Source organism: Opisthocomus hoazin, chromosome 6, assembly GCF_030867145.1.
Source record: "Opisthocomus hoazin isolate bOpiHoa1 chromosome 6, bOpiHoa1.hap1, whole genome shotgun sequence".
In the NCBI taxonomy this organism is placed as follows: Eukaryota; Metazoa; Chordata; class Aves; order Opisthocomiformes; family Opisthocomidae; genus Opisthocomus; species Opisthocomus hoazin.
Window position 1 is genome coordinate 49,609,464 of NC_134419.1, and position 25,637 is coordinate 49,635,100.

At 37.9% G+C, this 25,637-nt stretch overlaps 1 protein-coding gene across 4 annotated transcripts in view; it reads left to right on the forward strand.

Moving 5' to 3' along the window:
• BICC1 (BicC family RNA binding protein 1) overlaps window positions 1–25,637 on the forward strand; it is a 109,325-nt gene that overhangs the window by 38,293 nt on the left and 45,395 nt on the right. For 2 of the 4 annotated variants that reach the window (XM_075423045.1, XM_075423046.1), the window contains exon 3: window positions 16,255–16,324. In XM_075423045.1, coding sequence (XP_075279160.1) covers window positions 16,255–16,324 — 70 coding nt within the window. Of the gene's footprint in view, window positions 1–16,080; window positions 16,166–16,254; window positions 16,325–25,637 lie in introns of those variants that run through there. The other 2 variants (XM_075423047.1, XM_075423049.1) reach the window with 2 other exon arrangements.

Below are 25,637 nucleotides of genomic sequence, written 5' to 3' on the forward strand. Positions count from 1 at the left end.
ATATTAATGTGTACAGAGAAGAATGTGTCAATAGTTCTTCCTTAGGATTTTATTAAAATGCATGGGATTTTTTACTTGCTCCAACAGAGCTAAGCCATAGTAATGTATACTTCACTCTACACGTGACTCATTTTACAACACAGTATTTTCTCACACTTGTATAAATCTGCTCATAATTCTTGAAGCAGTAGATAAAGTATTTCCTCTGTGTAGGATCAAGTAGGGTATATGACAGGTGTATTTGAAGACTTGATTATTTAATGTAGATATGATGTACCTTACAATTATATAGTTAGTAATATAATAGGAAAAAATACTGTTTTGAATTTAATAAAGCCAAATGTGTTAGAACTTGAAGTATGTGAATAGGAGTACTCTACTTATCCATGTTGATAACAGATGTAGTGGCTAATTTGGCATTAATGTGTTGTCATATGTGTGCATAATTATTATATAGCCATGGTGTGAATGCTGCAATAGGTTTAAAGCTGCTTCATTTTGACCGGCATTCTTCTTACAGTCCCATCAACTCTATAGGTCAGATCACTGAAGTTTCTAAGTACATACACACGATACTATAGCTAATAAAAACAGATGGAAACTATCTTCTTTGAGAGTTTTCTTCTGTAAAAAAAAAAATTTTTGGACAGTTGCTCATAGCTTACTCACTGTCTCTGTCTGTGCGATTTCCTTTTATCAGGGTTAAGCGTTTTCCTTTTGCATGTGAAAAGGATAAGGCAGAGTTTCTGGAGGTAAAATCAAGACTCTTTTCATGTGTTTCAGGTTGTGTAGTGAGGAAGAAGGTGATTTGTAGCTTTAGAAACACATTGCAAACTAAGGCAGCAAGATACTTTCAGAGACAATATGAATTCGAAGCTATAGGATATGCATTTTTTTAAATGGTTTTGAAAATGAGACTCTCTTCACAGTGGTGTTGGCAGGCTTTTGTGTGGAACAGGGAGGGGAAGTGCACCATTTAAAAGGCACATGAAGAACTGAGGGTGTAATTTGCATAAATAATACCATGTATAGTATTTTGTGCCAAATTCTGCCCTCAGTGTGCTGAAATTATTGTTGCGTGGAAGGGCTATGCGAGGTGAAAGAAGTTTTCATATGAATGCTGAAATGCCAGAAGTAACAAGGCAAAGATTCAAGAAGGTCATTCCCTGTGTCACGACGTGCAGACCAAAAGGCAGATGAGAGGAGACGGGTGCTGAGGGGAGTGAGACAATGCTGACTTCTGGCCAATGGCTCAGTAAGTGGCTGCTGGGTCTCGCTTGGTGGCTGGTCAATGGGGGACAGCCCTCAGTTCTGTATTAGCTGTCCTCGGGAGGAACAGAAGTTGCTCATATGCTCCCTGAGCTGGGCTCAAAGTCAGGGACTCAGCCTGGGTTCTTAGGCTACATATAGCGTGCTCTAATGAATCTGTCATGCTTTTAAAGAAAGCTGAGTTAATACAAGCTTTTGGTGCTAAACAGTCTTTTACTGGTCTTCAAACATGTGGACAAGCAGTATTACTTTCTTGAATTTTCTTAATCAAGCAGACTCTCAGTGCACATGAATTGGTCCTATCAACTTTTAACTTATGAAGTTTAATAATAAAAATTTAAATATCAAACTGCATTATTTCACTGAGCATTTTTAGCAGAAACAAGCACATGTTCTGCAGTTGCCGGTGGAGTTACAGAATAAGCCCCGGTTCTTGGTTACAAGGGACAAATTAAGCTAATCTTTCTGCCCTGGCATGGCGTGGAAAATCAAGTGGTGATGTGCCCCTTCCTCTGCTTCTGATTTAAAGTGAATAGTAGGTAAACATTTTTTGGTAGTGGCACTTTAAAAAAAGCTGAAGACTTTATCATACTCTCTTCTAGTATTTCCAAGTTTTAGTACTGCTTCAAAGGGGGGGAAACCTATCATAGTCTAATTTGGATTTTTCAAAACCACTGGGAGCTGCTAATAATTTAGCAAGAAACACGTAAGTAATGGCATAGCTTTCTCTCTAGAGCTCTCCGATCTGCTGTTCAGTGACAGGTAGTCTTAAATAAATGTGGACTGGTTTGTTGTTGTGTTACATACTATTTATGTAAAAGATCCTTGTGGACCTTGCTCTACATATTATTGTCCTAATTTATTCCGTGAGAGTAATACATAATACGAAGTTATTACTTGTTCTTGATTCAAAGCCCATTTTCAGTTGATGGTGGAATTTTTCCATTGAGTTCCATAACATCTGGTTCACGCCTCATAGGCAAGCAAAGCCCTTCTCAGACAAAGCCAGGACATTGTTCCAAGGAACATATAATTTATGTAGCACTATAGATATGCATGGCACTGTTATATAAAATGTAAGAAGGTGGTGGGTCTCTGCCCTGAAGAGTTCATAATTCAAAACAGATGAGGGTCGACTGTGTGGCCAGAGGAGAACTTAATGCATCATTTCTGTTTGCTTTTAGCTCTTGCCTCATCAAGTCTTTTTTTTTTTTTTTTTTTTTTTCTTTTCATAAACACTTGGAAATCTTAGTGCTGATGATGACCTTTCATTCTAAATTTTCTCAGGGCAAGAGTGTACATCTAGCCTTATCACAGGACTGTCAACAGTAAGATGGGCGATAGGTGAAGGTTGTGGGTTTAGTAGAAGTTGGATGGAGTTCTTGGACTGCATGTGCAGAAGGTAGTGGCTGGAAATGGTGCACACGTGGTGCTCTGCCCAAGAGCTTGACTCTAGGTCAGATGTAAGCTGCTCGTTTCAGCATAGTTCAGTGTGGATGTGTGTAGTCATGGGCGTTTGAAGTATTTCTGATGGGGCTCCTCAGCTCTTCCTTTCCTGGCTTTCAGGGGTCAATTTGCAGAATTTGGTTTTGTGGAAAGCACAATATACTACCAGCCAGCTGTAACTTGTGGGTTTGATTGTTTCTGAATGTTTGAGATTATTTAGGTTTTGTGGGTTGGTGGGGTTTTTTTGTGATTTTTTTTTTTTTTTTTTTTTTTTTTTATCAAAGAGTTTGTAAGAACATATTCATTTGTGCTGTTGCAGATACTTAGGGTTTTTTGCTATATCGCTGGATTTAGGCAAAATGTGTGTTTAAATGCTCGTGCTTCTCCTGACTGCAGACTCTGTTACTCCCTGAAGGGGATGTAATCTTGCTTGTGTGAAGATGCAAATTGACAAATGTTGCGTGTGTGTACCAAAATCTCTTCTGTTAATTTTTATGAACTTAGTGTAAAGGAAGACTGGGGTTTTCATTTTTTGTTTTCCTTCCTGTCCTTACATGTAACATGTTTAATCTGTAGCGTCTTATTTTATTAAATGAGTAGCACCTTAAAAGATACTGAGGCCATTTTGGAAGCAATATTTGGTGAAACCGTCCTTTAAAATGAGTTGCTCTTCCAGTATAGATATTGGAAACGGTAGCAGTAAGAGATTTTGGAAAAACAAAAACAAAAATTGCAATTATTTGAAGACGTGAAAAATAGGTGTATCGAATTGCATCTTTAATCACCTTTCTATTAAATTTCTCTTCTGTGTGTGGTAGTTATTAATAAATGCACATTACCTTTTATTTGTTTAGGAGGCTCTGGCAGCAGAGGCACTAAGGAAGCTGCCTCAAGCCTGTTTGTTTAGCTAAGACAGTTAAAGAGCTTATTTTGCAACATCCTGTATTTTCACTCCTGTCTTTGAAAAATGTTTGTTAGGTTGATCTGGGGCAAACCTTGTTACTTTTGCATAATTATTATGTGTGAATATATTGATACAGTGTTTATGTATACAAGAATGCTGTTGTAAGTACAGGTAGCATATGCTGATACAAATAAGTTTAACCTAAGTTACATTTTTCTGTCTGCAGTAGGTCAGGCTGAAAGTTGGGTGGTCTTTTTAATCTGTGAACATGAAGAGTGTAGGTAGAGCTTCAAATGTGAATGGCTTAGGGCATTTTCAGGCATAAAAGAATATTAATCATTGACTTCAGACTAAGATGTCCCAGGCTGATTACTATCCATGTTCAGCACTAACTTCTGAAGGGCTTTCCATGTGTCTTCATCCATGACTTCTCTTGAACTGCCTATTTGTAATTATAGTTTCCCTAAGGCTATACTCCTGTTTCTGATGGCAACCACTCAGCTATCAGTTTCTTCCAGTGCTGTTTATCTTGCTATTGAGACATAGTGAGTTCATGGTTATTTATACATTATCGTGAGTTTTGTCTCTGTTTCAACCACAGGAGGAGTTCTGAACTGCGGAACCTGGTTCCACGCTTTCCGCTTTTCCTGGATAGAAATCTGCGTTAGCATTAAAATAACCTCTTGATGTAGAGTTTGGCTCATATGTGACAAGGATATATTAAGGCCATACATTTCCAGAATGTGCTTGAAATGCCCAGCTGTGCTAGGCTGTGATGGGAACACTGGCATGCGCTTCTCACTTACATCGAGCTTCCTCTCATTTAACTTCCCAGGAAGAGGAAGCGACTGCTTGGAGTGAGTGGTATGGATTAGAGAATTGAAAGAATGTCAGTGGCAGTCAACATTTGCAGGAAATTTTGAGATTGAGAGGTTTGTCTCCCTTTTGGAAAAACCACACCCAGTGGAAAGGAGGAGACTGTTTCGGTTGGATCAGTTTCTCTAGAAAGGTAAATCAAGTATGCTTACTTAACTTTTTGCATAGCTCAGGCAGAGCAAAGTGGTGGGAAGGCTTCATTCTTTTCGAAAACTGCATTCATCATGTCTCTAGTATAGCAATCATTCTGTTAAGTGCATGGAGTAATTACACTGTCTTGGTTTTTTTTTTTGTCGTCTTGAGTTTCTTCTGTGTTGCTTCTGATACAATGGGGACAATCTTGAGAGTTTACCTGTAATATGAAAGTGCTCTCTGATGCTCAGGTAGAAGTCTTAAAACAGTAACTGTCCTTGCTGAGTTGCTTGTGAACAATTCCCTTGGCCACAAAGAGTGGGGATTTTGATCCTGTAATATTATACTGAGTGATTCTCTGCATCACTGCTTGGAGCTGTATCTGAGTTCCAAGTGAATCAGAGTTTTAGTGGGTGATAAAGTTCCATTTTATGCCACCTTATTTCTATATTTAACATTTTGTGCAAGATCTCTTGCATTGTAAAGCAACAGAGAAGGAGCAATTTGTCACCACAGTCTCTATTGAGATGCTTAATCCTTTTCACTGTGAAAGTTAAATCCTGTCTTAAAATAGAGGAGGGATTTTGATACTCACATTCTTGTACTCTCCTTTCCCTCTGAAAAAAAATGAGGAAAGAGGAGGTCAGTGTAAGAACAATACAAATTAGTAATATGCACTGGGTTCGTGATTTGTAGGGTGGACAGTTGCTGCTTCTGCTTTTGGAGAGAAGACTTGACTGCATATTGGTGTTTCTAACGATGTGCTGTGGGGGCTTCACTGTTAAGTAATATTTTTTTCTTAGATAGATTTCCCCTGTTCTCTATTACTTGTGTAGAATTCATTAATGCTGTACACAGATACATTTGTAGCTTTTTTCATGCTTACATATTCCCTTTACATTTTTGGCTATACTTTGTCATTTATTTAAAATCAAGGTATTACCTCAGACCTTTTATTGGTATTTCTATTGAGGATGAGCAAAACATTCAAGTCAAGTAAAGGAATGGCTTTATTCCTCCATAGGTAAGGGCATTTGACTGATAGAATTTTCTTCTCACTTAAGTTTGTTTGCTTTATTTGTAAATTAAATACTAAGTTCTGTAAACGTTATTGTTTCAGAAGGTTCACTTAGTGCAGTTTTTGGACACAGCAACAATACTGCAATATTTGCTTGCTTAAACAAGACCCTTGTTTTAAGAATGATTTTTTTTTTTTTCCCCCAGTGCATTTCGATTAAAATGAAGGTTAAAAAAAAAAAATGTAGTGTGTGTGTGCATGCATGCATATGTCCTCTTCCCTTCCAAGCTAAAAATGCCTCAATGGAGAGGAAACAATATAAACTCCAAAGCCATGTACACATTGGTAGTTTTACCCAATTCTCTTTTTACTGATTTAGAGCTTTTATTTATAGCCTGAAAGTTTGAGTTGTAAAGCTGATGTTGTTTACTCTGCCTTTATTAGCTTTACATGTAATCTGTTAATTAGTTTTTTAAGTATTAACAGCTGATATCTGTTGATCACAACTATGAATAAATGAATACATTGCCTATGGTATTAATGTTGTCCTCCTAATTTTAGCTTCAATACCTCTTCATCGTGCACACGCTTGCCTCAATTCTTGATCAAGTCATTAGGAATAGCTGTGAATAAACAAATTTACCATCTTCACTAGGTAATCTGGGCTAGGATATAGTCCTTGACAGCAAACAGCCTGCTTGCTTCTTTGTCAAAGTCTCAAAGTCTGTACATGCAGACCACAGAATTATTGGTCATGAGAAGTTGGAGGAAAGCATGGTAGTATTTTGCTTAGATTGATATGAATCTGTGTAGAAGTATGTGAATGGGAAACGGACAACACACACACGCAACAGGGCTTGGCATAGGAATCCATTGCTATACCCCAAATGTAGGCCAGACTTGCAAAAGAGCTATGTATTTGCACCAAGCTTTGGGCTAAGTTTTGTCATCTCCCCTTTTTTAACTTTGTACATGCCCTGTATTTCCTCGCCAAACCCAGTAGTCCTTGCTGGTGTGCCACTGATGTGTTCTGGCTCTGGCATAGCAAGTGCTGAGTCTGGCCTCACCAGTTTGAGACGCTGAATGCACACTGTCAGTTCCTGAGTAACTTGACACAATTTGTTTTTGTGTCTTGTTCTTCCTTCCCATCCTTGTTCTTCCTCTGCTTTCTCCTTCCCTCCAACCCAAAAAAACAACAAATCATTAAATATAATACTTCTCCTGATTCCAGCTACACCCATTGCTCTGTTCTTGCTGCCAAAACTCATGTTCAGGGCTTAGTCATGCTCTTGAATACTGCTGCTTCACCACTTCGCCATTTGAAGAAGAAACAGGTATCAGCCTATGTAGGATTTTACTTGTCTACCGTGACCCTTCAGCTCAGTCTTCTCCTACTTATATAGAATTTTTTTAATTTTCATGCAAGTGGTACTCCATGTTTCGAATAAAATGCAAGAGTAAACTTCTTTATATTAAATGCGTTCCTCCTGAGGGATCCACACTAATACAACTTCTCTGAAAGCAGAAGATGCAAGATGAACATTTTAAGGCTGTGAAACAAAATATTCAGAGACTGGCGAAATTTATGTGTGTGCATTTTTGCTAAGTATCCCAAGGTCTGATTTTAAAATTGTCACATCACCATTTGGTTAATGCTGAATTAGATTGTACATGTAATGGTTTCATTTGCTAAAATGAAATGCTCATTTGAATGTTAAAAATTTTTAACAAGTGAAATTTGCAATATTGAATGTTGGCGCTTTTTTGTGAGAGTTAGGAAATTGAATAACTAATCCCTCTGCCCTGGTACTTTTGCCTGGTTAATTACAAGCAGATTTTTACATCAAAACTGTGACTGTGTTTGAACTTAATTTGTCTGTGGTGTCTTAGAAAGAAAAATGGTTTTGTCAAAATTAAGATAAAATTACTAATCAACTAGAACTTCAAACTTTTAAATATTCTGTGCAGAGCCTCAGCTTTTATTATGGTTCTTAAAGCTGTGTTCAGAATTCAAGCTTATGTTTTTCATGTTCAGTTTGATTTAATTTGATTTAGAAATACTTGTTGAGTTGCCTGTTCACTTTTTGTGGCTTTTTTGTTGAGTTGAAGCAGTTAGAGTACTTGATTTATGAAAACTGGGTATTTTAGCAGAAAGTGTTGGCATTAAGTGCAGCCTCTGTGCATTTGCAAATGAGGGTGGTTAACGACCTGTATCTGTTTTAAAATGAGTATTTGTGTCTACTAACAAGCCATTTTACAGATGTTGCTGAGGTTAAGGCAGTACTACATATCAGTTTTATATTAACCAATTTCAGTACTTCAGATTGTTCTAGGTGTAAAGGAAAATGAACAGGCACAAAATGAGGATGCTGTTCATCTTGTGGTAAGATAAATCTGATCAGACCCCTCTGATATATCTCATAGTATTTTCAGTTAACTACTGAATCATTTTTTTTTTTATCCTGAAGCATATTTTAGGTAGTATTTGGAAAAAACAAATGCTTAAAAAAATCTGTATCACATGATGGATGACAGTTAGTAAAGTTCCATCTCATTTTTGTGCCCTATTTGTAAGAAACCTAGTTTTGGAGTTGGTTTGATGCTTTAAAAATAGATATATCTGACTTGTTACAGCCTTTGTATTTAAAGCTCACTGTCATTCAAGACCATACTTACAAAACTTTCAAAGTTATTTCATCTTAAGGTTATTCAACCAGCACTGTGATTTAATCTCACTGCCTAGGTACCTTCCATTTTATCCTTTAAACTGTGTGCTCCCTCTGAATAACTAAGCAATTAGAATGTGCCTGCAGAAGAGCAAAAAGGTATACGGTAGGATTTAGAAATCAGTTGTACTGGGAGAGGTCAGGGTGGGTGTTGATGGCAGGAATCTTTCGATCTACCTGCAGAGCTTAGTGGAAATCAACACATTTGGCTTGCTTTCTGCACCCACAACAGCAACTGCTTGACTGTTTTGCATCTGCAAAAAGAGTTAGTTTTTATGACAGTGAAACTATCTTCCCATTAACATGTTTATAGAGAAACATGTTTGCAAAGTTTTGAAAGGCCTTTCCTGTGGTACTACTTTTTCTTCTACTGTTCATATTCCTGAATTTCACTGTTTTCTCTGCTGTCTTGCACAGTAGCTTTCACCTTTGTCTTCTGTAAAATTGATGGAACACATTTTCTTGAGGATTGTGGAAAAATGGTTCTCAGAAAACTGTCCCATTAAAACTGGGGATGGATACAGTGATGTAACAAAACAATTGGTCATCTTCAGCAGCTGTGAATGAAATATTTCTTCAGTACGAGTTATCTTCCATAAACTTACCAATCTATAGTAACATAAAGAATTGCTGTGTTTTCTTTAACCTAATGGAGATTCAACTTCAAAAGAAGGTTACCAAACATCTACTTAAGAATTTGTATTATTGTGACCTTTATGTAAATACTTTTTGTAATCCTCTCTATCCTTCCCTGTCCTCGTTCTACCCCCACACATGGGATTTTCTCCTCTGCAGCAATTTTTTAACTGTACACATTTACACTGGGAAGCACTTGTTTCTTGGTAATATGTGTTGGGGGTTGCTTCTGGCTCCAAGTGCTTTATAAGTTCTTATGTCAGTGGAGAAAGGGATATTTATTGATGCTTTGTTAAAATGGAGATGAGGGGCTGTCTTGAACTTGCAGATGCGATCAGATCAGAAGATCCAGGTGGTCATGTTGGCAATAATAATTCTCTAGAGCTGCACTTAGATCTGCTGCTCCAAGGTGTGCTCGTGGAATATACGTGAACAGAGTCTGTCCTGCATTTCGAGTCCTTCCTCAGTATCTACTTGATGGACAACTTAATCCTTGCAATTTATTTTTCTGGAGGAGGAGAGGACTACTGACGCAGCTCAGCTGTCTATATTTTGTATCATCCTTCAGTGTGTGTGTTGTTGTTTTTCTGTTTCACATTAGTTTCCACTTCTTTCCCCATTTGTTTTTTCTCTTGACTCGTTACATTAGCATTGCATCAGACTTTTTTTCATTTTTAAACTTCATACTGCTTGGAAAAATTGCATCTTATTTGATCATAACTTTTTGCCTTTCTGGAAAGTGATTGTATACTAAGAAATGTTCTCTCTGTGAGATGTACAAATGCAGGGTTGAGAATGATGTGAAGACTCTAGAGATACTTCAGAATATAATTTGGGCCCTGTCTTGATTGTGTGCTTTGTGGTAAATTTTTTAGCCTGCATGTAGAGCCAGTTTCTGAGTAAAAATGTAGATCTGGAAGGATATAATTATTTTTCCCTGTACTGTCCTTTTTTGCTTTGTTGCTTAACCTGTGGAAGGAGAAGGACCTGCCCTCAATACCCTAGAGGGAACTTGGATCATTTTTAGAAGGGTTATGTTAGAAGAATCACTGCTTGGTTCCCTGCCCTGCTTCTCATCCACCTCTGTGTTTTTTTTCTGCCTCAGAGACAATAATGACTTTTCTTTTCATGGATATGATTACCTGTAGTTATTGAGCTTAATTTTCTTTTGTATGATTTACCGAACCGGTCTGCTCCCACCATTTTTACCATGAACTCTTGTAAGAGGTAGCTTTGCCTCCGGCCTTGAGAATGATGCTAGAGGTTCCCCTTGTGAGGGAAAGGATTTTTGAAACTTATTTCTTGGTGCCAAATTAAAATGGAGGTTAGTTGCTGTCATTATTTCCACTTACTGAAATTTTAGATCCTTGTTTACAATGTATTCTGGGTTTTGTTGAAGTGTTGTGGGTTTGTTTTGAGCTAAAATACTTTATGCAGGATATTCAGCTTTGAGCATTTGTCACCAGGTGCTCGGACAGGATTTGCAATCTGCTTACAAGAAATGGAGCATAGTCCCTAAAATAATCCAAGTAGCAAAGAGGTTAGGTGCGCTCTGAGGGTTTGCATTGTTTGACAGTTGAAAATAAGGTACTGTTGCAGTACTTCACCTGTTTAAATGTCTAGTGCTGTTGACGTTGTTGACCTAAACCTAGGTGGTTTTGTTAAGTTTTAACCTGCGTAGAGGAAAACCTAGGAAAACTCTTTGAACACAACCTCAGCTGTTCAAAACATGACATGGACAGATAAATAGAAATACCAGTGGACATACAATTTCATTGCTTTCTAGGGTTGAAAAATGAAAAATTCAGGGTATCTACAAAGCTTAGTATTGTGTATTAAAAAATCTTAAATATACATTAAGATAAGGTTTTTAACATCTCTGCTTATTCATTGTGTAAGTACTTTACATCTTAAAGCTGTGTGTATATCTTCTGTTGTACTGAGCAAGGCTAAACTGAGGAATTTAATTCCTCACACTGAAGGAGAGGGTTTTTCCATTGATGAAATAATGTGGCTGCTTTTGGCAGTTATGCTTTCAGTTTTCGGAGTTACTTTTGTCATTTTGGTTGGAATGAGCTTGTTGAGCTCAAGCTGAGAAAACCAACTGCAGAAACCCGCTGGCAGATGCAGGTTTCTCTCTCTTTTTTCTTTTTTCTTTTTTTTGTGTGTTTTTTTTTTTTCTTTTTTTACACCATGGAAAAGAACTCACGCAGAAATGGTCAAGATTCATGAATCCCAAAGGTGGGAAGATCAGGAATGATAATTTCCTAATAACACTAACTATAACGAATACTACTGCCAGTCAATGTGCTTGTTTTAAATGAAGAAAGGTCTGTTTGATAGGTGGTTCTTTCATCTACTGCCTGTAAAATACTTCCTTTGAATTCTGAAATGCTCTTGGGCTTTTGTGGAGTTTTGGTTGGTTGTTTTTTTGCATTTAGGACATTCCAGCTTCCATCCAAAATCAGCTAAACAAAAATTACAACGTAAGGAAAAATAACATCTTACTGTCTTAATGTAAGAACTCTCCAAAGCGCTTAAACTATAAATTTTTCCAGCTGGAATACAAGGAAGCCAAAAGCTTTTCCTCCAGCTGCCTTACAGCTAGAGGGTTTTTTCATGAAGGCCCAGTGATTTGCAACTAGAGCCAGTTTTTTCAGGGTCAGGGCAGAGTCTTATTTGTTTTGTTGGTATATTCCAGTGTCTTGTGTCATCTTCTGTATGTTCTCCACTGAGAACAGCTTACATATTTGGGCTACATAAACACCACAATTTCTCTCGGGGAAATGGGAGGAAGGGAAGATGTAGATAAATTGTTTCTTAGGGTTTCCTGCATTTTGAGAAGTAGCAGCATGAGATTGTTTATTATGCAATTAAATCTTACTGCAAAATGTGCTTGCTCCTTCTTTCGGTCAGTTGGTCCTTCAAGGCGAGAGGAGTACTGACTGGTATAAACTCTATCAATTATTTTATGTGAAAAGAAGGGAAGCCTAAGCAGAGGTGCTGTTCTGCAGTCTAGATGGTCATGAACTCTGATTCAGTCATCCCTAGGCTGAATTTCCTCTAAATATTTTGTAATTAATTACAGTAACAATTAAAATACATTAATATATCTACATGGCTTGTACAGCGAGTTCCAGTTTCTGTTTTGTCCATTTGAGAGTAGTACGGCTGCTTTCGGGGTATGTGGCATAACACTGAGTTTTCACTAATAAAATTATTCCATTGCAACGTGCAGTTGAGTGATTTGTGGAATGATTCCAAATTTGTTTCAGGAAAAGAAATAAAGTCTTGGCACTCAAAGTTGCCTGGGTTAAAAGGGTAAAACAGAACTAAAAGCTGATGCAGCAGTGATCTGTGCTATGCAGAGTTTTGTGGTCGCACAGTTTTCAACATTGTGTTTACCTTCAAGTTTAACAGCTATAGTCAAAACTCAGTTTCTTGTTTTCTACGGCTTTGACACTCCTGCTATTTCTGTAAATACAGTACATAAATAATAAAGTAAATACAATAGTTAAAAAAGCAAGTGATATAGTTTAAACTCATCTTAAGGGTTCCTATGAAAGCCCTGATTTCTCAGAAAAAAACAGAAATTACTTTCTGTTGCAAACTTTCTTAGTCAGTTAAAATCCTCAAATTGTTTTACAGGCAAGATAAACTGTTTTCCCTGGTGCAAAAATAAGTGCTGCAGCAAAAACTATTTTATTTTTTCCAGTATAATACGTGGTTTTCAAAATTGTGGAAAAGATGATTATTGCAATCAGCTTGGAATTTATGATAAAAGTTTACTGCTTGGAGTTGAAAGCTAGCACATACTCTGAGCATTTTTATACTTCAATAAATGCACTTAACTTAAATGCATCCAGACCTTTTTTTTTTTTGCCTAACTGCCTAAGACAGGAGATAAACTGTCTTTGTAGCGACGAAACTGAGTCTTCTTTTTGGTCTAATGTGGTAATTTTTGGCACTGTGTTCTCCAACGAGCTTAAGGATATTAGGTAGCCAAATCTCAGTGGCTGGCAGTTGGACTTCTTTTCCTTTGAAGATCTCATATGCATCTTTCTCGTATATCCCCAGAATGTGTGCATCTGTGCAGTTGTGGGCTTTCGTTTTGTTTTGGTTTAGCATGAGAAAAATGGGGAGGATTTAATTTCTTTAAAACAAGTGTCTCCAAACTTCATTGAAAGGGTAAAGGACTGATGGGATGCACCACTTGTCTGGAATGACATTCATTCACTCCTGTTCTGTCTTCTCTCTTGTGATTCCCTTTATGCTGGATCTTCTTTAACTCAGTACTCCACCGTTCTTTGTTTTAGCAGCTCCCTTCTCCTTTTAGATAATGCTTTCCTATTTTCTGCGTGCTTCATTGCCTGTTGCACAATGAAGAACAATCTTGGCCCAAAGCCCTCTATCAGACACAAGTGAATTCTTTGAAATAGTTTTTTTTCACATCTGGATTGGAATATTGTGAAAAGTATGTGTATGTTGCTGATAGAATTTCACCCTCCTGGAAATGTCTTATTTCAGCTGTAACTTATTATCCAATAGTTGCTGAAACCAAAAATATCATATAATGAAGTCTGGCTGACACTTTCAGTTTTTCCATATGGTGTACTAATCTGGAAGTTGTGGTGTCCTAGGGATTTGGATGCAGAAGATAAGAATTAAGAATTGTTAGAGAAGTCTGCCTTAGTTCTGAATTATACTATTATGGAAAATTTGATATTGTAGCTGTTTTCTTAATGCATTCATTCTCTTCTTGCAAGTGGCCTTGTTAATTATTTTGGAATTTGATTTTTTTTATTATTGCTTATGCTTGTTGTAGGTGACTAGAAGTACTAAAATGTACTGGTTTGCTTGATTCCCCCTGCCCCCACCAGTTTTGGTGAGCTGACTTTTTTGAATAGTGTCTGCTTTTTGTGTATTGTAATTCTCATTTGTGTCACCAATCAAAAGTACACAATTTTTTGTTTTAGTCCTTCTGTGGAAATAAAACAAATATTCTTTATACAGGAAGAACCAGACTTTGAGAGTTGCCATCTGAAAAGCTGTCTCTTTCTTTTCCTGCCTCTTTCCTACATGGAGCAATCAAGTATTCTTTCAGTGCTTCTGATTTAGGTTTTTACTAGTTTACAGCCTAAGTTTACAGTGAGCATTTGCTTACTTGCTACCATTTTATGTATTAAATAATCTTCTTAGTACTTATTACCTCCCTTTTTGGCAAAAGTATTTTTGCATAGACTCACTAACTAAAATAGTATGAGCCAGCAGATCCAGGGAAGTGGTTATTCCTGCCCGCTCAGCTACTGTGAGGCTGCGTATGGATTACCTTTTCCAGTTACGTCCCCCTCAGCCCAGGAGACATCCTGACAAGCGGGAGTGACTCAAGTGGACAATCACTGGGTTGGTCAAGGGCCTGAAACAGCTGATGTACAAAGGGAAGCTGAGAGCAGGGTTTGCTCAGCATGGAGGAGGTAAGGTGAAAGAGGGATCTAATAACAGTCTTCAGCTACCCTATGGGTGGTTAGAAGGTATACCCAGTCAGGCTTCTCCTGAAAGTGCACAGGTAACAACGGCCAAAAGTTGAGCAAAGGAAAAGTCATAGAATTGTTTGGGTTGGAATGAACCTTTAAAGAATCACCCAGTTCCAACCCCCCTGCCATGGACAGGGACATCTTCCACGAGACCAGGTTGCTCAGAGCTCCGTCCAACCTGGCCTTGAACAAACACTTCCAGGGAGGGGGCAGCCACAGCTTCTCTGGGCAACCTGTTCCAATGCCTCACCACCCTCACAGTAAAGAACTTCTTCCTTATACCTAATTTAAGTCAAACAGATGTGAGAAATTATTTTCTTAGTGAAAGTGGCCACACACTGGAATAAGTATGCGAAGAGACTGTAGAATCTCCAGCCTTGGAGGTAATGAGAGCTTGATGGGCAAGGCGCTGACAGCAACCTGACCTAACTTTGTAGTTGGCACTGCTCTGAGCATGAGGTTGGACTTCAATGACTTCCGGAGGTCCCTTTCTTCCAAACTTGTTCTGTGATTCTGGGATCCCTTCTAATTAACATTAGTCAAGCTGAGCAAACTGATGGCTCTTAATCTCTTTTATAAGCTACTGAAATTTTCAAAGCAATGAGGACCGTTTTACTTGTTACTGTACAAAATCTTGTCCATGTGTGAGCAGAACTGGACAACTTGTTCCAGGTGAAAATTCATCAGAACCTTCTATGATCAACAACTCTATTAAAAATAAAAAGCCTTGTCTGATGCAGCCTAACATGATATTTGTTTAACAGATGGATTTTCTTGGGATCCTACAATCATCTTGTCATGGGCACATCTTTCTCATTTCTTAAGGTCCTCATAATGATGAGTTACTCTCTTCTTACTCATGATGATCAGATACTCTCATCTCTCAAGTGTGATGGGAGGTATGATCTCATCATACTTATTGATGAGATCTCAATATAAAAGAAGTTCTTTAGTTCCAATAGTCAGGCCCAGCATTTCTTAGAACTGAATTTCAGTTCTTATATACGAAGTCTTTGGTGTCATTCAGTTCCTTCTGTTCCAAATGTGTTAGTGATGCACCGTAACTCTGTGCCAGTATTAAATTTCAGTATAATAAAGCTATGGCTAGTGGACTTATTCAGCAAAACAAAGGCGGCAGCAGAATGAGTCTGCATGGAGCCAAATGACACTACAGATTTCAAAGTGGAATTGTGAGTGTGTGCATTTTGAACTCTGGATAGGCTTACAAGGAAAAGTTGCTTTTGCATAAAAGTGAGGCAAACAAAAATACCAAACCTGTGAAGGCAAACAGACGTATCTTGAATTATGGACAGTCAAAACGACTTGATTTAAATTTGATAGGCTTTACTTAGAAGGCATTTTAAGATAACTAAAGAAATATTTTAATTGGAGTGTAAAGCTTTGAAATTCCCACTGAGATGAACCTAGTGCGTGCTGTAGCTAGTAGTGGTCATGTGAACTTCATGGAAACTGTTAAGCGTCTTTCTTTTATCTTTGTTTTCTGTTGAATTGGCAGAACTGAGCTCCACCTATCACCAGACAAAAACTCTTCTCAAGAAAACCAGAAAATTAGTTAATGACTTGTGCTATTTAGAAATAATGATGGTCAACAGATGTAGAAATGGTAAACATCATCTTTTCCAAAAATGATCTTTTGTCTTTGTAGGAGAACAGTAAAAACTGAATTTTTCATAAATGCTTTGTTTTTAACAGATTATGGAAGAAACAAATACACAGATTGCTTGGCCATCAAAGTTGAAGATTGGAGCAAAATCGAAAAAAGGTATTTTGTTTTGTTCTTTATGTGGGGTGGAATTAGTTTTTAGAGTAATAAAACCACAGAATAAACAATTCTGTCTTTAGAGTCACCATCTCAATAGTGTACACCTGAAATATTTTTATTTCAGTCTGCTGTTTTTATAAGAATTTCATGTTGAAGTTCTCATCTTTAGATAGGTATGACGTACAAACCCATTTTCAGTAGCTTGCACTTCTGCAAGTACTTTATCAATACTGTTGTACTTGCTGTCTTTAGTGTGTGTGCTTTCTTCTGTACAATTCTACCTCTAATCTGAATATTTCTTTATTTTACAGCAGCCAAAGCCAGTTAGTCTTTGTGGCAGCATTGTAGATTAGTGGGTGTTCTGTGGAGTTTTTTGTTTGTTTTTATAAAGTAGAAAGATAAGTGTTGGTCAAGCGCGGTTAGAACAATGCATACTCACTGTGTCCCTGACAGAGGCAGTCTGCATGCTTTTTTGGTTTCTTTGAGAAACCTAAGTAGAGCTGTTTCTTAGGAATGGCCAGTATGATGTGTTTTAAATTATGCTTCTTGTGGAAGCACAGCCTATTAATGTGAACCAAGTATACAATCTGGAACATCTCTTTTTGAAATAAGCCTTCTCATTCTTTTCTTAAAGAATCGTAGCTGTGACTGAATGAAAGTAATACTGAATTCCTCTTCTGGAGGAAAAATGAAATTGGGAGTGATTTTTAACATTGCACATGTTTCTGTTCAGGCTGATAGATATCAAAACCCAAGAAAGTGGAGTTCAAATATTTTCTCTGTGTGTTCTACTTAGAATGTATATGTGGAGATGTGGGCTAGTCTTTGTTTACGAAGAAGGTCTCATGGGAAGAAAAATAATCTCTTTAGGAAGGTGCAGGATTAATAACATTTTTATGGTGTAAAGTGAGATTCAGTCTCTGAGGTACTTTCCCATATGGTATTGAAGTACAAATTGACTTTTTTCTTTTTCCCCACTTGCATGGAAAAAGAATCCCTCTTGAGAGGGGAAAAATGGGTAAGGAATTCAGATTGGAAAAAAAATGCAGTGACAGGGTCTCTGTGCAAACCTGTGCTCTACCTGTGGTATTCTGTGTACTTTCTGCCTCAGGTGCTATGAATTGATACACAGCTAAAGCTCCTCAGGAATCTGAGGCTTTTGAGGGCAGAAAAGTAGTAGTAAAACAGTACCTGCACTTGTTTTCTTTCAAATTTAAATGAGCCTGGTTCTGTAGATGAAAAGCATGGATGAAAGGCCGTGAAGAGAGGAGTAAGAGAGGTGGGTGGCTGGGATTCTGGATTGGTACTTAGAGATGCAGCTTTATATGTTGATTAGTTTAACCGCTGTGTTAGTGACCTCAAAGAGAAGGTAATGTTAGATTTGTAGCGAAGCTCTAGCAATGTATGGAATGAATTTGAATACTAGAGGAAATAACGCATCTAAAAGTTATAAGCTGATAATAAAACTAAAAATTGAGGGGAGGGAAAGCATAATACAGCTGGGCATACTGAGTGCATCTGCAGTGGGAATTATTACCCTGGAAAGTCTTTATGCCAGAAGACACCTCAGGTAGTGATGGGCTGCAAACTAGGTGTCTTAGAAATATGCTGTACTATTAAGGAAAAAGTGTTTCAAATGCCTGCAGACTGCATGGTAGCTCTAGAGTTAAGACTTTTAGTCTTTGGCCAGCTTTGCTCTGGAAAGTTGTGTGTATACGTACACCTAAGGCAGTAAATTACAGTATGTGTACGAAGAACCCCTTAGCCTAGAGGTTTCATTTCTTGTGAAATAGTTTATGTATTCTGTTTCCACTTGATATCAATTGTTTGCAATTCTGTAACTTTCCATTTGCAGCTACAGCAGCTGTTTATATAGGGAAAATATTCTAAGTGTTTAACGTAGTCTAGGTTCACGTAATGACATGTTGTGATTGAGAGGAGAGTCTGCAACAAATAACTGGCTGTCTCTCTGGGGTTTTGAACTCAGAACACGCTATCGTTCCCTGTCTCCCTGGCTGGGAACTGAGTGCCTGATAAGCAGTCGTTCACTGAGGGGGAAGCAGTCACAGATGGACAGTCTGCCACCCCAGCCCTACACTGTACCCTATCGTAATCAAGTGATACAATTTTTTCACGTAATTTTGCAGTATAGCTTGCCTGCAATTTTGGCAGCATCACATTCTTTGGATGTGTGTTGTGGCCTTTGGTGATTCACAGCTTTCTTCCCAAAATGTGAGGGGAAAAACAGTCACTAGGAAGACATCTCTAGCTGTGCTGTTGTTTCTCTTGCATTGTTAGTCTATCATGAAACATTTTGGGCTTAATGTAGTGCCCTTCTTACTGCTTTTGTGAGTTTTTAATTCGAGATTATTAATACCAAATCAATAAGGACAGAGTACATATTTTTCTTCTAATTACAACATATAGGTATTGAGATTTGCAGACAAGTTGTACATGAGAATGTACAGCAAGGTTTTAATATTAAGTTCTGTACAAGAACCAGAATCTTTTTCTGATCTTATGGAAAAAAAATAATGTGAAAATAAAGTACTAAGAGTAGATGACCTGCAAGCTGCTAAATTCTTTTTCTGTGTTATGCTGATTACAGCTTTTAAATTGATGATTGCAAAATACTGTATATTGAGTATCATAATGGTGATTCATTAACTCAAAGTTGATAAATATTTTCTGAAAACTGAATTGCAAAATGCTGATGCCAGGATTCAGCATTATGCAGAACTTTAACAATTTGCTAAGTAAAACTTCTTGTTTACTGTGAAATTGCTAAAATACCTCTTTGCGAAGGCTAGAATTCAAAAATCAATTATCAACTCTCAACGCTTTCATAAAGACCAAACCAGGAATTTCCTGGCTTTAATAAGCACCAGATGCTGCAGTCTTGCTCTAGTGATGAGGGGTGATAAGGGTTAAAGTATTTTGAAATACATGTTTAGAAAACACATGAACAGATATAAATCTTCCAGTAGCATCTTTAAGCAAGCCATTCATTCAGGCTGACAAAGAGATCCCATAACGCTAAGGCTTTGGAGAGGGAAGAGAAACCATTTAAAGGACTTCTGTAATGGCTGAAGTAATGAAGCAGTCGGCACTGGCATGGTCTGCTCTGCTTTGCATGGGTGCCAAAGAGTTCAGGGCGTGTGTGTGTGTGTGTATATATATATACACACATATATATATAGTCAGATGCTGTAGTTCCACAGACACTTTCAAAGCAGGCATAAGCTAATGTTTTTTACTCTATCCTATCCCCAAATAGTGTCCTGTCCTTTCGTGTTGTTGTTGTCCCAGCCCTTTCTGCTACGCTGTCGCTGGTGCTTATATCATGATGCAGGGGATCAGTCTGGCTTAAAACAAACCTTGGATGATTTTTACCATGGGAGAGAGTTGTTTTTTTTATGTGCATTTGCTAACTGTTTTAACCCTGGCTGTTTTAACCCAAACTGTGTCCTCAGTCTGCTTCACCATATCGTTGTATGAATCTGTAATGCTTAATGCATTGGGAGCGGGTGAACACCGTATTATTCAGCACCAGTGCTTCTTGATGGCAATTTAAGGTGCTTTTTAGGAAATGGGTATATATGAGTTTAGATTTCACCTGTATTCCTCATTCTTTTTCTTTCCTTCTTTTAATTTCCCCATCCCCTTTTTACAGGAGCATGCCTTTGTACTTCAACAGCTGTAAAGAATTTACGGGGATGTGTGTGCTCAGAATGCAGAAAGTCTCGAAATAGCATTTGGGTAACAACCAGCGTAAGAATCATTTCAGCTCCTGGAAACTTGGTGGCTCTGGGCAGGAATTCGTTCAGAGAGTTGGAGCAGGGAAAATTTTGGGCAGTTGAAGGAAGTGGTAAGGAAAAATGCAAAGTAAATTGAGCTTACAGAGCAGGGATAAATCTGGGGTCTCTTTCACTGTTCACTTTGAAGAAGGGCTGCTTTTACTAAATTTCTGCTGTTCTTTCTTCCTGTTCTTCCCATATTTCCATTCCTCTTCTGTTTTCTCCAGATTACAATCTCCAGCTCTTCTTCATCTGTGTCATATGTTGAAGTTACCCACTTGTTTCTTTCTTTTCTTTCTTGAGGTGCTCTTACTTCATTTCACCTGTTCTTTCATTTGCTGTTTCTGGTTTTGGGGTTTGTTTGGGCTTTGTTTTTTTGCTTTTTCTTTGCGTTTTTCTGTTTTTCCCCTCTTATTACCAGTGCATTTGAAGTTGGTTAGGAAAACAATAAATCTAGTCCGTGTTCTGTTTGTGTAGTTTTTTCCCTCATCTGATTTTTCTTTTTACTGCTTCTTTCATCTTCTTTTCTAAAAATCAAGCTTCAGTAACTTTTTAAATTTAAACTAGTTTCTAGTATCAAACCATTTACTACATGCTATTATTTCTTATCACATCTCAAAGGCAAGTAAAATACATAGCATATCAAATTCGTATCTAAGGGGAATGGCAGGAGGGGAGGAAACACAGTGGCACTGAAGGCAGCAGAAGGAAGACAGCAATAACTGGAAATGGGCACTGCTGGCATTCATTGCCTGACAACTTGGTTTCACACTTTTTCCTTAAACTTTGCCTTTTGCAAGCTGTCTTGTAAGCAGCGTCCAGTATTTCCTTCTTTGCATCTTAAGCTGCTCAGACAATATGCAAAATAAAGTTTCAACTTTAATCCTATATTTGAGGCATATAGTACTGTGAGACTTCAAGCAAACTAGTAAAATATTGCTCTCATTTATTGCAGTGTTGTTTAGACACAAGGGAAGACCTTTGCATGTTCCAGGAGGCCATATAATAAAAGCTAAAGACTTACTTTATGTGAAGAGAAATGTCACTGCATGGTGAACTTAAGGCCAAACTTGCATGCAAGTTGCTGCCTTAGATATCAGGAGTAAGCTAAACTGCAATGTCTGTTTGTTGCTTCAGACCTTATGTCAGCTTTCAGTTGTTTCCCAATATTGTAATAAAAGGTGGAGTTTACGTTTTGAGGGGAGGAAGGGAGGGAGAGAAGAGAGAAGCTGTGGTGTCAGGCTGTGCAGCCTTATGAATGTGTGCAAGTACAGTGCTGGGTTATTTGCTCTTTTCAAGTAGGTTTTCTGATGAAACTCCAGTCGGATTTCTTTTTGTCTTTAAATTGAGAAAATTAAGTATTGCTATTTTCTCAACATCTTTAAAAAGAGTGAAAACTGCTTTTGATGCAAAATCCCTAGCAGTAAAATATCATACGTGGAACAGTGGTTAACATAAGAGCAGTTCAGCATCATACTTGCCAGATTTGTGTCCTATGTGCAAACACTTAATAATTTACACATGTGTACCATGGAGAGATTACATCATTTGTCAAAACATAAATGCATCTCTGGCTGTTATGCAGTATTGATTTCCATATTGGAACTAAGCCGAATCCCACAGTTGTACAAGGAGAGACTGCCTTTCCCAAGTAGAAATTTCAGAGAAACACATGGCAAAAAAACCTATGGATAACAACTCAAATTGTTTGTTCCAATGTGTTAATGGATGCAAGTGAGACATTGTCAATGGTCATGTTCAAACATAGTATTTTATGATGAAATGTCAGTGAAAATGGAAGAATTAATAACCCTGTGTAGCATCATTCTGTGAAAATTGTGTGAGCTTTAAACAGCATCATAACCTCTTTTAGTACGTCTGGAGGCCTCTGGGTTCTCCCTCCCCTCAAAAAAACCCACCAAAAGCCACAACCCCCAACCCCCCCCCCAAACCAAAACACCTCGAAGCAAAGCAACGAACCTAATGAGGCAGCAGGTGAGAAACTTCGAGTACTGTGAAGGAGTCTGTGTGGCACAAAGACGTTTTGGCCTTCATTTCAGGAGATTGTCTCATTGCATTGATGTCATTTTGTAATAAATGCAAAGTTTAGAGAAATGAGTAGATTTCTCTGCTTTCAATTACCGCTGGGATTGCTGGAATACCAAACGGATGTCAGTATATGCTACTGAACTTTAAGTTGCATATTTAATCTTTTTCAAAATACTAAGTGACTTGGTGCGCTTCAGAGGCTGGCATGTTTGCAAAGTGCAGTTATATAATCTGAAATTTTCCCCAAGAAACTGTCCAAGTCTGAGTTTAGTCAAACAAGCGTAAAAGTAACTAACTAAAAATTGGCCAATAGTTTAGGCTATTTACTGCTTTGTCTTATATAACTTCTAGTTGAAACCTGTAGACTGTTTCCAGCAGTTTGTCATCTGCAAGACTGAAGACCTTGTAATTCAAATATAAAATACTATGCTGTATATGTGTGTGTGTATGCGTATAGAACAATGATTGTTAGGATTGTTTTATTTTTAAAGTCTTCAGTGTGTTCCTTTCTCAGGTGTTACATGTACATGTTATCCCTACTTAATATAGTTGCAGCCATAACACATCATCTTAGTTCTCTGTTTACCTTAAATGACTTCGTTATTCTAATCTGAAGAGCTGTGTTTCTTTTTTCCTTTTTCACAATGCATGTATATTATACCTGCTTTAAATTTTATTTTGATTTTGTTGAAAAGTAATTTGGAACTAGCCCTATTGTGGAAAAATTACAGTTGTTGGCAACACAGCATGTATGAATTACCCCTGTTGAGCTTGGAGATCTTTACCTTCTCATTTTGATTGTGGGCATGGAGGTAGTGTTTCTTGTTTGATTCGCTCTTTTTGGATTGAAAGAAAACAACTGCCCCAAGAAACCAAAAACCAACTAATGAACGAAAGAGCAAACAAACCCCACAACCTCCCCACAATCCAAAACCTCGTACAGGGCTATGAAAACCTATTGATTTGAACAGCAAGACCTCTTTTATTATAAATTCCGTGCTTGTGGATTGCTTTCAACAATGGTTACATTCGGTACAATATCATAAGCCCATTTCTAAAAGTGTCCCTAGAAGTGAAGGGTAAGGAGGAATTACTTGTTTTGTTGGTTTTAATAATTCATCTACATGTAAAAAACTGGTGTTTCAAAAAATGACCAGATGGAAATATCTAACCTATTTTGGTACTCTGTTAAACTAAGGAGTCAATCATGTCAGGCTAGCCTGGTTGTACATGAACCTCTTTGCTGTTGTACAATGTAGTGAGGGAGTATGATATCAGCTTTCTTATATTTGAACTAATGAATTCTTCATGGAGAAGATCAGTATAGTCTGGAAAGTTAAAATAAGTGTATGTGTGAAGGTGTGCATGTATTTATGTATATAGTGGAGGAAAATAAGCAACTCTCTTCTGTGAGTATGGGCACTGAGGTTAAGAATATTCCCAGACTTCTTTATATAGATTTAGACAGTTTATGACCTCAGCCTGAACAGAGGGATGTTTCAAATCAATTGGTATGTATTGTATACACTTTGCTTGGCAAATTGAGAATTAAATTTAAGGACAGGAGGAAGGGGAGTTTTCATCTGCGTATAAACTTGAGCTACTGCATCAGTGTGTGGGGGTACTTTTTTGGAGGTTTTTTCACCTTCAAAAGGAATTAAAGGTTGTATATTTCAGAGATGGTTTAAGTTCCATGAAAACACTTTCTTACAAAGGCTAGATTTCTTAATTACACTTGATTTGGTCTTAAATATTTGACTATAAAAGTGAATCCTGCTACTTTTCTAAAGAATATGACCATGTGAACTGTTTGTTAAAAGTCTTCATGTGTGTAAGTTCTAGAAGTCCTCCTATGATGTCATTCACTTCTGAAATGACAGTCTCTTCATTTATAACCATCTATAACCTCTGAAACTGTGTGAAAATGGTGTGGCGAGTAATGGGAAACAAAGCTTAACGTGCTGGAATTGCTTGTATGCTTTCCAGTACCTATCTGTGTAGCTAATTTGTCAGTCTTTAAGCTTAAGAAAAATGCTCCTTACTGTAAATTATTGTAAAAGGAGTTTATAGTTTGTGTTTCTGTAAATGCAGTAATGCATTGAGTTTTTTTTGGCGTGGTAGTCTTAAATGCTAAGCCAGCCTCACCTGAGAAGGTCACACAGCATCACAAGACTACCGGATACTTTAGACTTGTTAACGAAATAAGTACTGTAACGGTAATTTTTCATTGTTTTGGTCAACTTTTTGTTCTTTACCTAGTTTCATCTTTGTATACTATTTGTAGTTACAATAATTGTAGCTTGTGCTGTTAGCACAAAAAACCCACAACAAATAGAGTGGAAGAGGGTAAACATGGGATATAATCAACTGATTTTCCTACCTGAAATTTAGTGCTATGAATAGCTGCTTAATTGGCTTAGAGCCTTAAACTTCACTTTAGAAAAGGGGAGGGAAAGAAGAAACTAATCATGCTCTTGGAGACCTGCAGTGGTATATGGAGCTTCTTGATAAACTAGCTTCTAATCCACTAAGAAGCTTCTGAAAATTGTGCCAACTGTCCTGCAAGGCTGTACCCTAACTCTGGTAGGAACTGAAAACATATGGAATGATGTCCACTTCTGAACCACAGCCTGTTCTATCACCTTTAACTAGGGTTGTAAAGTGATGCAGGAAAGAGAGCACCTAAGCCTCTGAAGTGCTTAGATGCTTAAGTGCTTAAAAACAAAGGTCACTTTTGTATTGGGTCATGACGAAGTTTTAATTTCTGTTGTCTCAGCGTTGGTTTCAGTGCAGATGAATGGAAATATGGGTTCAAATTGCCCAATGTCATGCTGCTGCTTACAAAGAAAATAACACACGGTATACTAGCTGGAACTCTGCCAGCAGCTCTGTCACTGCTCTCTATCCAAGGATTGGTTTAGACTCTCGCAGTGCTGTTGGGCACCTTCCCTTGTTCGTGTGGGTCACTGCCTTTACAGGGCAAGGGAAATAGTCCCCTGTCAATAACCGATCAGGGAGGAGGTGGTGATTTGATGACTGTGCCATAGGAACATGTTCCCTCAGGAGAGGAGCACTCTGCCTGGATACACGTAGCTCAGCAAAAAGGAGCTAGACGATGAGCTGTTGAAGTTACTCCACACGTAACAGGATCCTAGTGCATCAGTTTGAGACAGCTTCATACAACAGCAGTCAGGGCAATTGTTTTTGATCAGCATAGCCCTAGGACAACCTTATTCTGTATTTTGCAAATAACGGTGAAGCTGTGCTCGATTGTGCGATTTCCAAGTACTCCTAAAGGGAAGACTAGTAACTACTTCTGCTAGAAGTGAAATCAGGAGAGGCAGAGCTGTTTTCACAGCTGCTAAACCGCACAGTTTTGTGGTCTTATCTCTTGCCTTACTTCATGCTTAAGGTCTGTCCCTCTGTCTCCATAGCTACCTGCTAGGCAGCTCAGCCCTTCAGCCTGG